The 10,565-nt window shown below is 47.1% G+C and overlaps 1 protein-coding gene and 1 long non-coding RNA gene across 2 annotated transcripts in view; one reads left to right on the forward strand and one right to left on the reverse strand.

Annotated features, from left to right (window-relative positions):
• LOC125625124 (uncharacterized) overlaps window positions 1-10,226 on the reverse strand; it is an 83,088-nt gene extending 72,862 nt beyond the window's left edge. Inside the window, exon 1 of the long non-coding RNA XR_012665683.1 lies at window positions 9,876-10,226. This is a non-coding gene — a long non-coding RNA (uncharacterized LOC125625124). The remainder of the gene's footprint in view (window positions 1-9,875) is intronic.
• On the forward strand, window positions 1,199-8,151 carry LOC125625122 (polymeric immunoglobulin receptor). Its single transcript, XM_048826788.2, has 6 exons — window positions 1,199-1,323; window positions 2,049-2,399; window positions 3,551-3,871; window positions 5,136-5,229; window positions 5,342-5,508; window positions 7,696-8,151. Exons 1-6 carry the CDS (start codon window positions 1,281-1,283, stop codon window positions 7,737-7,739), a joined length of 1,020 nt encoding a protein of 339 aa, XP_048682745.1. The 5' UTR covers window positions 1,199-1,280; the 3' UTR covers window positions 7,740-8,151.
• Window positions 10,227-10,565: the final 339 nt, after the last annotated feature.

The following is a 10,565-nucleotide window of genomic DNA, read 5'->3' on the forward strand; positions in this document are numbered from 1 at the left end:
TCCAGTAACCCACATTTCCTGGCTCTGACCTCCGAGTCTCAGCAATAAAGGGCTCCATGCAGTCTCCCTTCTGCCCGTTTGGTTTCTGGCGCAATTACTCTTCGCAGTAGCTCCAGCAGCAGTCCAATGGGCGCGCACCCCTTGACCCCTCAGCTTCCTGGAGGGTGTTATAGTCCTCTCTGCCATTTCCTGCTGCCTTTTTTTTTTTTTTTTTTAAATAAGGGTCAGCTAATTACGTTCCAGGTCTTTCTCAGGTGCAATGAGCAGGGCTAATCAGCCAGCCAGCCCCAGGCCTCTGACCCCAGAGGAATGGTATCCCTTACACCTTTCACACCTTGCTTAATGCAAACACAGACGGAGGTTTGTTTGAAGACATAATTCACTGGGCTCCTTGCACATCATTACCGACAGTCTCCCAGGTTCAGGTGCCAACCACATTCTCCAGGGAGCTTCTGTCCAACACAGAGCCTTTGTGGGTCATTTTCCACATGCCTCAGGTTCATTCGGGAGCAGGACCCGCTGACTCTCACCTCTTTCCCACTGGGTGAAGATAAGAGGTGCAACACAGGACTCTCTCTTAAAAGTGCAATAGGCAACCGTAGGCAGTGCTCATAAGGAAGCCAACCAAACTACCCTCCACCAGCAGAGCCCACTGGAAAACTTCTGTTTCATGAAATATTCTGAAGTGAGATCATGGCACTGCAAGAGGGTAGCGGGAAATCCCTGGTCTCCCTACACGCCAGCTGTCCCAGGCTGATGGAGAAGTTCCTTCTTCGCTGCGAAGTTTAGAGCAGCCTCTAGACCATGTGAAACACCTTCATCACCTTGATGCCCCCCCCCGACCCTACCTAGCAGAGATGGGGTGCAGGAGAGGATCTGGCCCGCACTGTGTCCTACAGAAACTAAGAGCCAACAAAACAACATACACTGATGCTAAAAATGTTATCTGAAGCTCCAACATGCACCATCCTCTTGCCCAGCTCCCTGTGTTCAAGTGTCAATAGCTAAGCTGTTGTGCTTTTTAAAATGAGAAGTGGCTGGCAGTTCAAACACACAGAAGCACAGGCACCCACCCCAAAGACTAAACTGAGGGACGTTGCCCCAGTTAAAGATTTTTCCCAACAATTCCAAACCGACACTAACTCCAGAGCAACACGTGACAGACAGTGACAAAGGGAGTTCACTTCCTACCCGTGAGGGGAAATTCATCTTCACAGCACTGAAGACGCCTAGAGGCTGCATTCCACCTCTCCAAGATCTAAACCACTTCCCACCACAGGATGGGTCGCTTCCCAGCCCGGCTGCTACTGCTGGCACTAACAGGTAAGGCACCGAGAGATCGTCCCTCCCCTCCCCTCCCCTCCCGGTGGCTCTTGCATTCGTAGCACACTGCGCGTGTTTGCTCTCGCACTTATCACGTTGGCTGGCTGCGAGCAGGCACGGAAATTGGGCTCCCAGCTATTTGTGATGGCAGGAAATGCTCAGCCTGCTGGGTCTCCATATTTTTTCCCCCGCAGTAAATTACATATTTTATAGAGAAAAGAAAAGCCATCAAGTGGATTTCAGGGAGGATTTGAACACCCCAAATTGTGAAAACAGGCTCCTCTCCTGCTAGAAGGGATTCCTTATCCAAACCCACCTAGGAACTGGGTACTGTCAGTCTGGAGAAAGAAACAGAGAACGTGCTGTAGCAAACACTCCAACATTGAAAAGGCGGTGGACTAGATTATCAGACCAGTGCCAGTTTATCAGACTGTATGAGACAGAGCCAGCCTTGCTCCTGATTAGTTGTTCACACTCTAACCTACTTTGAAGATGGGGTGACGTAAGCTCCAGAGTGGAGCAGAGCATGGACCATTAAATGGGAAGGAGACCGCGGATATGCACTGGCATTGAGCACAGAGGCTCATTTAGGCACGGGTAAGGAGTTTAGAATAACCATCACAGCAGCCTGAAGTAGTCGCAGTGATGGGCAGGTCATTGGTTAAGAGCCACTGTCCCCACAGGTCATTCTCACCCCTAACATCGATTTGTTCTTTCCTTGGAAGGGCCTTGCATTGCAGGAAAGGACCTGGAACTGGTGAGAAGAGTGCAGGGAGGTGCGCTCACTACAGTGTGTCACTACGATGAGCACAAGTATTCACGAAGGGAGAAATTTTGGTGCAAGGAGCTGTCAGATTTGAAATGCCGCACCCTCGTCCTGAGCTCCCCCGCAGTGGGAAGGAATTCTCTAAACCTTCCAATTGCAAGGGTCAGCCTAAAGGACTCGGAAACTGGCTGGATTTCTGTGTCCATGACGGAGCTCCAGGTAGAGGATTCAGGAATATACTGGTGCGGGCTTTCCGATGGTCTGAAGATTATCCCATTGAAGAAGATAAAAGTGGCTGTATCTTATGAAGGTGAGCTATAGATCAGTGAAGAGCAGGTTGGGACACAAATCAACCCAAGGCTGGATATTCCAAATTATACTCCATTCCCAGTCCTGTTTCTAAATAAAACACATTCTGTACAGACAGACATGCCAGTGATACTACAGAGTGATGGTTAATGTATTTTAACCCCAAGTGTTTATCAACTTATAGAAACAAAATAGGTTTAAGATGCATGTATATACTTAAATGTGTGTGTGTGTGTGTGTATATACACACACAAACATGCATCTATACATCACATGCTAGCACATACATTGGTAGAAACCACAGCTGGTTAGGAAATCTTTTTGCCCCCTGAAAACTTTCGATAAAAACAAAAAAAAGTTGTCTCATTGTTTCTCAAAACTCCACAAACAAGGGGTTTTGGCCCTCTTAAAAACAAATTATTTGGGGTTAAAACTGAATATTTTCAGTTACGGGTTGTTGGAAAAAAAAATCAATATTTTTCCAGGAACATGAAGATTTTTTGCACATATTCTCTGTATCGCACACAGCCATTTTCCATTAAAAACAAATACCCCTTTTAGACAGAAAATCTTTGGCCAACTCTAATAGAAACCCCATGGAGAAACTTCACTCCCAATTTGAAGTCCTGATTACCAGTTTGAATGACCAATAAGAAGGATGATCAAACCAGCTGCTAGACATCCCAGACTTTGGGGCATCTTCATTTATACCACCCCTGTCCCCATGATACCTCAGCCCTGTCCTGGGTGGTCCCCCATTCCAGGAATGAGAGAGGTATCCCCTCTTCATGAATCATTCAGTCTTTGGTTCCTCAAATGCTAAGACCGCCAGCAGCAGAGGGGCCAGTTGTGAAGGTGCATTTTCAGAGTGGCAGCAGCATCAGGCTGGATTCAGGGCTGCCCTGTGGTGATTGATTGCAGTTTGGATACTACGCAGTTTTCCCGTGGTAATTGTGCACAGCCAATCCTAGGAAATATATTTCCCTTGGGCTGGGAGAGATTATTTTCATGTCTTTTGCAAGCTCCTGTTGGGCTGCGGTTTGGTCTGATCCTTTGTCTTCAGATTTAAATGCAGGGGCATTTAGACACCTGCAGGACATGTCTCTTTCCTTCCCTCTCTCACAATAACCAGTCACTGGTTTCTCTCTCCAGCTCCCATGAAGCTATCTGCCAAAAAAGGAGACTCAATCTCCCTAAATTGTTCCTATTCTGTGAAGGACAACAGCAGAGGACCTAATAATTTTACCTGGTGCAAAATGGTAACCGCGACCAGATGTCAACCTGTTGTCAGCGTTGAGATCGATCAGATTGTTAATACACAAGGAAGGACCAGGATAAAGATTGACCGGTGGAACCGAGAGATTATAGTAACACTGGTGGCACTCCAGCTACGTGACTCGGGGGAGTATCATTGTGAGACCCATCTCCAGGGAAGTACCGTGCTACTGAAGATGATCACCCTGAATGTTTTGGGTGAGTTTCTCAAAGAAAATGGTTCTTCCCTTAAAAGTCAGCAAATACTCACACCCTGGTGGATGTGGTTACAGGGCAGAGCTCAGATGGGCTCCTCAGAGCAAGGAAATTGCAGGAGACAAGTGAAAAATTCCTGAATGCACCTGTACAGGCTTTTGATACCTACTAGTATTATCTACCAATTATCTTGTGTATTGCCACCTGTTGTGAGTCTTGGGTAAAAGCCCATAAGAGCTATAAAGAGGCTGGGCCTTCACCCCCAAAATTCTGACTTTTTTGAGGTTTAAGGCCGAGCTTGTGCCATTTGCATTTTTGCTTGAATTAACTTTCAGTGTGCATTAAATGGGTGTCGAGCCGAACTGGGGTGGGTAGAATAGGAACTGAGCTGAATCCTGACCAGATCTCAGACTGAACGCAGCCCTTGGTCAAGGTTCATGAACACTGCCCTTTTCTTTGATATTCTTCCTTTTCTGCCCTTCTCACTTTCAGCCAGTGCAGGAAGCAGAAATACAGAAAAGGCCATAGGAAAAGCCATTCTTGTGGAGGGTCCAACTTGGGTGGAAATGGACTCCTCACAAGAAGGTGCCCTTCCCCATAGCCTAATAATAGCAAAGAAGTTTAGCTAAGCATCTGAGCATTTGGATCCTTATATGAATGGGACCTCTGGTCCTTCTGAGGTTTAACCAGCAGTACTCAAAATTTGCTCTCTTGTCACACCCAGGCTTTTATCAGTCATACAATAAGATTCTGCAAGCACCAAGGCCCAGTTCTTCAAAATAATGTAGGTGCCTAACTCCCATTGAAATCAAGGGGAGTTAGACACCTAAATACCATGGAGGATCTGAGCCTGATTGCTCAGAAATGAGGGACTTTAGCATCTCCTACGAAGCACTTAACACCTTGCACGATCAGGTGCACAGAAATTAGAGATTACATAGTACATCCCTTCTGGCCAATGCACGATGGTTCCTGTCAGTATATTTCTCTGGGCTTTCTCCAATCTCATTTTAATGATCTCATTTGAGGAGCTTCCACCACTTCTCTTGCAAGATTATTCCAAAGACCAAGAGACCTCACTCATAGGAATAATTTTTTGCTGGTAAAGGGCAAAAGGATAGGGTGGATTTCCACAGGAAACCCATGTTCCATGCTCCCTGCTAACAAACAAATTAACTCTGTTCTTCTTATTCCTCATGACGAGGACATGGCTACAGGGGAAAGGTTCACTTGTACTATCTTCATCATGGGGTGTGTTTATTTCCAGAATCTTATGACAGGTCAGCTTTTGTGACTACATCCCGTCCTGTTGACAGCATAGGAGCCACCCTCCCAACTGCAGCCAGGAATGATCAGCAGAGGTAAAGACAGAAAGAAGAAAATTCAGGCTCAGCTAAATGCAAGATTCACAGTAAAGGATGGAAATCTCCTTTCCCAGTCAGCCCTAACTGTCGTGCGTGTGGTTTCCCATAGCTGGTACTCTGCGGTCAGTCTCAGTGTCCTCTATATCATGGCTGGATGGCTGGGCGCTAAATTCCTGACAGCACTCCTGATCTTTGTCGTCGCCAGTAGAAGGAGAAGCAAAGCCACGGAGCAGGAGATCCACGGCCGGAACAAACACCACCTCCTCCCACTCACAGGTAATCTCACTGAGTGTATACGGGGCGGGATGAATCCCAGCTGGGAGAGCGTTCCCAAGTGCTGGGCCCCAGACATAAGCAAGATAGAGGAGTCTGGAGAGGATGAGCAGTGCGAACCGGGAGTAAGGCTGAAGGATATATCTTAGCTGCTTGTCAAGGAAGACGATAAAACATTTGAGAAGCTAAATGTAGCAATAACCTCTCATGGGTCACCAGCTGTGTTTGACCTGACAGCAGAGACCTTGATTACTTGCACTAAAGGGGTAACTCCATTAGCTGGTGGCAGTAGTAGTCTGTTACCCTCTGTGTGGACCAGCCACTAGAGGGTGACGCAACACACACTTTAACTCATGCCTCTCACGTAACAGGCAAAAAGCAAGCCATCAAAGGCATTAATGATATTAACAAAGGCAAAAGTGTAAGAATAATTTTAAAACATACAGGTGACTTTAGTGGATTGTGGAATCTCTCTTCCAGGCCTTTAATAAAAGTCTTGTCTGGTGGAGAATGTTTGGAGATTTTGAATCCAGTGGATCCGAGTGAGCTGCAGGTGCCACTCAAATCTCTAACCCTGCCACAATGGCAAAAGGACCCTTTAACCTGTGACAAAGGGAACTGAGAATTCCAGCAATGCTTAGACTATCCCAGATTTCTTTCCTTTCTTCAGGATAAACAGTATTTACTAGGATCTTAGATTCATCTTTCAGGTTTCTCATGTAAACTGTTTACTCTGTTGCGGGGTGGAGGGAGTTTTCCTCTCTAGGGGGTGAAGAGTCTGTTCATTTGTCCTCTGGCCCTTTCAGTCCTTGGCCTTGCTATTGAAGTGGCCTAGAAAGAGGCCATTTAGTGCAATTCTGGTCATGGTTTTGTGCACGGATGAAGTGGACACTGAAGTGATATTCAGCACTCCTTCCACAACAGCCATGGGAAGTTAACAGTTTCAGTCAACACAGGCCTGGGCTGGATTCAAACCAGCAGCCTGGAGGTGAAACCATCCCACTCCCGATGAAGTGAGCTGTAGCTCACGAAAGCTCATGCTCAAATAAATTGGTTAGTCTCTAAGGTGCCACAAGTCCTCCTGTTCTTTTTGCGAATACAGACTAACACGGCTGCTACTCTGAAACTCCCAGACTAGTGACACTAAGAAGAAAGTGCCTAGGGGCAAAAAGGACCAAAGACACAGTGTTTGGCAGTGCACTCATCAGGTGCAGGAGTGAGATCTGTTTAGTACCTGAGCCAACTGTCTCGGGAACAATTTACAGGGTACAGCGGTTGCAGGCTTGGCAGAATTCAGTTTTTTGTTCTATCATTTTAACAGAAAATATTGATGGTTATTTAAGCTTTTATAATATTTATCTATTTAAATTTTCACAGTTGTAGGAAATTATGGGGGAAGTCAGACAATTATTTCATGACAGTAAATATTGAGATTTGAACAGTTAAAGCTTTGTCACAGCTAAAACACAAATTGCCAACATCACGTGCCACAGTATACAAAATAAATACCCTCACATCAAACTGTGACACATTCTCAAGCAGCAGCTTTCTTACTTTGACTATCTGTACATTTAGATGATTATCGATGGAAACATTTTTTGCATTGGCTTGTGTGCGTACGATGAAACCAACATTTACTGATAAACATCTAATCCTTGCCAGGTTATCTATGTGCATAGCTCAAACACGTGATACTAAAATAAAATCCACTGTCGTGTTTCAGATCTCCTAGGCTAAGGAGAGTCGACCATCACCACAGATGTGACTGTCCCATTATCCACACCAGGGTGACCCTGTTAACTACAATCATTACTATGTCATTATGGTGGCACCCAGGAGCTCCAGTCATGAATCAGAGCCCCCCCTGTGCTAGGTGCTGTACAAACACAAAACAGAAAGATTTTCCCTGCCCCAAAGAGCTGGCAATCAGAGTAGAAGACAATGGACAAGAAATGCAAGCAACAGACTGAGGGAACTAGGTAACAGTAAGACCATACTGACCAGCCTGATAAGCAGTGGTCACAGTCCTGATTTACACTAGCACCAATGGAGACCCAGGCTTCAAATGTGTGCGTGGGGGGGGGGCGCGCAGAGGCACATTTTCAAAAAAGCAGGCAGCTCCTTGAAACCAGCATGGATTCCTCATCCCTTACTCCATACCTAACCAATTTCCTGTTTTGTTTTGTTCAGGATTAAAGAGAGGAAAGGAAAACACTAGTAAGACAAGGATGTGATGGAAGGAGGAAGAGAAGTAGGCAAAGAAAAAGAATTCCAAGAGCCTTTCCAGCCAAGCTCCCAACTCCTCCAGCACTTCTACGTATACATGCAGAGATACTCACACAGATATTGACACCTGCAGACACACACATGCTTCGGATGAGAAGGTTCTGCTCAGTTTTCCCAGTGCCTCTAGCCATGACAGATAAACCTTTGCTTGCTAAACCCTGTTTTACCTGCAAAGCGAATAGAAAATGCCTAGGTGCAAAAGGAACTAAAGATACCGCATTTGGCAGTGCGCACGCCTAATTCTGGAGTGTTGTATCTGAGCCATCGAGCCATCAGGAGCAATCTCCAAGGGCCACAATGGGTTATATGCATTACTCGCACGTAGGGTGCTAAAATAAAAGGCATTGTTGGGTGTCAGATTGACAAGCGCATTGTCCTGATTCATCCGAACTCAGGGTGGGCCCACACTGCCACCAACAGCGTGACAGCCGCACACGTAGGCATACCCAAGTTCACGTTGATCTAGCTAGTGCCGGTCAGAATAGCAGTGAGCCACCCGGGACCCTGGGTACATGGAGCTGCTTGCCCAAGCTGTTGAGGATTGGCTGCTGTTGTGCACTGGGCTTGGGGAACATAGCTATCTGCTATTAATGTCAGCAGATACCAGGGACAGCGTGCTACGGGCTACATTTCTCTCCCTAATTCAGCAAATTCCTTTCCCACGGTGATAACGGTACGGTGCTCTGAATCCCACTAGCAGCTGGGAGACCGGCTGTTTACCTGGATGAGTCTGCAGACATATGGGAGCTGTTTACCTCTACTGCCTCTCGCAAATGGGCTGTGAGCTGAGATCCACCAAACTCATGCCATCTCAGAGATGATGCTGTTTGTAGCCAATGACACAAGGCAGGGGAGTGATACCACAACTTGACGCACACACCAAGAGGTTGAGCTGGAACCTCTCGGTTTGCTGGGTCCCTAACGCAACATTTCCCGGTGGTGTCACTAGGTTCAGACACAATAAGTGCACACACCAGATACCCAGCTGCAGCCACGTCCTGTCCATTCGGGAGCCTTTGAGCTTTGTTTCCATGGGCCTCGGAGCAGCACGTGCAGCGAGTGGCTGGCTCAGCGAGGAGACATCCACTTCCTACCCACTAGTGATGAGACAGGAACAGCAAGGGCTCCCTTTAAAAGGAGCAGGACATAAGCCAAACCTGCAGGGCTCATTTCACAGCACTGGAAGGGAGACCCCCCACTGCAGCCCTTGTAGAGTGGGAAGAACGAATGGAGACTTGGGGAGGGGAGGAAGATCTGAGGACAGCAGAGGCGAAAATCACCTTATTCCATACATTTGGTAGCGTTGGCAACTCTGTCTCACACACACTGGGGGTGGGCAGGAGACGTCCAAGGACAGACCCCAAAAAAACATATAATCTTCCTATTTAAAAGTCATGATTTTGGGACAAATCAGGATTTTGTGGGGGGGGCTAACTCATGATTTTTGATCCTGGCAGTAATGCACATAAAAGCTAGGTACTGTTTTTATTCTCTAAACTCGATCTCACAGCTCATTTCACATGGGTTTGAGGTTCTCTGCCTTGCAATCGTGGAAGAGGAATCCAGGGCCAGGCCAGGGGCTGTAAGGAGAGAGCGGGGTGGTTTGCTCACAGTCTTTGGACTCAGGGAAGGTGAATCCTGCAGGTTTCCTACCCGCAGCCGCTTGGATCTTTGAGGACCAGAGTTTCAGCACTATTGGCTGAGCCACAGCACACGGACCAGCTGCACAAGACAGAACAACGGGCTTGGAGCCTGCCCGCTGCTCGGTGTTAAAAGGCCTGTTGTTTCCTGATTTCACAAGAAATCATGCTGCAAAAATAGGGTGACCCAGCTGTGGTTTTTTTCCACCCTCTTATTGCGGTGTCATCGGCATGTGAGTTTGACTCATCACAGGCCCCAAAGCAAAGCTGCATCTAGCCATCCTGGGAAAGGATCTAGTTACACAATGCAAAACACTGACACCAGCAAGAACTCACCCCCAGAATGCCAACTGCACCCTAATGGCCAAACCCAGTACCAGCAATGCTCTCCTTTCCCCCACACTGGTTGTGAACCCAAGGCAGAGCCAAACAAAACTGACTTACAGGGCTTGTCTTCTCACACAATTGGTTTGTGGCAAGTTGAGGTGTGAGCGTATGCCATACTAGCCCGCCGCGGACTAACTGCCCATGTGACCCTGCTGGCACTCACTAAGAGTTCGTCAATTCACTTTGATCTACTCCTCTTTGAAACAGAATTAGATCAAAACACACCAATGAACCGTTAATGCACATCGGCAGGTGCTCAGGGACTAACCGTGAGGGTTAGTGTGGGGGAGAGTCTCACCCCAGCTTGCTGCCAACTAAATGTTTGTGTAGACAAGCCCATACTCCCCCCACCCCCCAGGAAGACTAGAGCTGGTTTTCCCATCCTGTGAAAAATGTCAAGATTTTGAAATATTTCCTATACCACCCTGGGATGAAACCGAGCCCTTTTGAAGTTTTTTTGTGAAAAACCCAATGGGAAGAGAGAACAGAATAACCAATAGCCCAGCAGTTATGGCAGTCACCTCAGATCTGAGTGCCCAAGGTGCTGTTCCAATGAACAGGTCATTATTTATACAAAGTTGGAAGAGCTTCATCAGGAGAGATTGTGAGAGACGCATCCCAGAACACCCAATAGGACTGGATGGATCGGCTGAGCCAAGCCGTGCATTCCAATCTCCCACATGGAGGTGAACCAACATGATCCCGCTTCCCTTTCCTCAGCACCGTAATCCTCCTCCTCTTTGTATG

Source organism: Caretta caretta, chromosome 21 (assembly GCF_965140235.1).
Source record: "Caretta caretta isolate rCarCar2 chromosome 21, rCarCar1.hap1, whole genome shotgun sequence".
Taxonomy (NCBI): domain Eukaryota; kingdom Metazoa; phylum Chordata; order Testudines; family Cheloniidae; genus Caretta; species Caretta caretta.

What these genes read in the sequence shown, in the direction of transcription:
- LOC125625122 (XM_048826788.2), top strand. Translation starts at nt 1,281, where the DNA reads ATGGGTCGCTTCCCAGCCCGGCTGCTACTGCTGGCACTAACAG. An exon ending in GCTACTGCTGGCACTAACAG is followed by an intron (nt 1,324 to 2,048) that starts GTAAGGCACCGA and finishes TTTCCTTGGAAG; the next exon opens with GGCCTTGCATTGCAGGAAAG. An exon ending in GATCACCCTGAATGTTTTGG is followed by an intron (nt 3,872 to 5,135) that starts GTGAGTTTCTCA and finishes GTTTATTTCCAG; the next exon opens with AATCTTATGACAGGTCAGCT.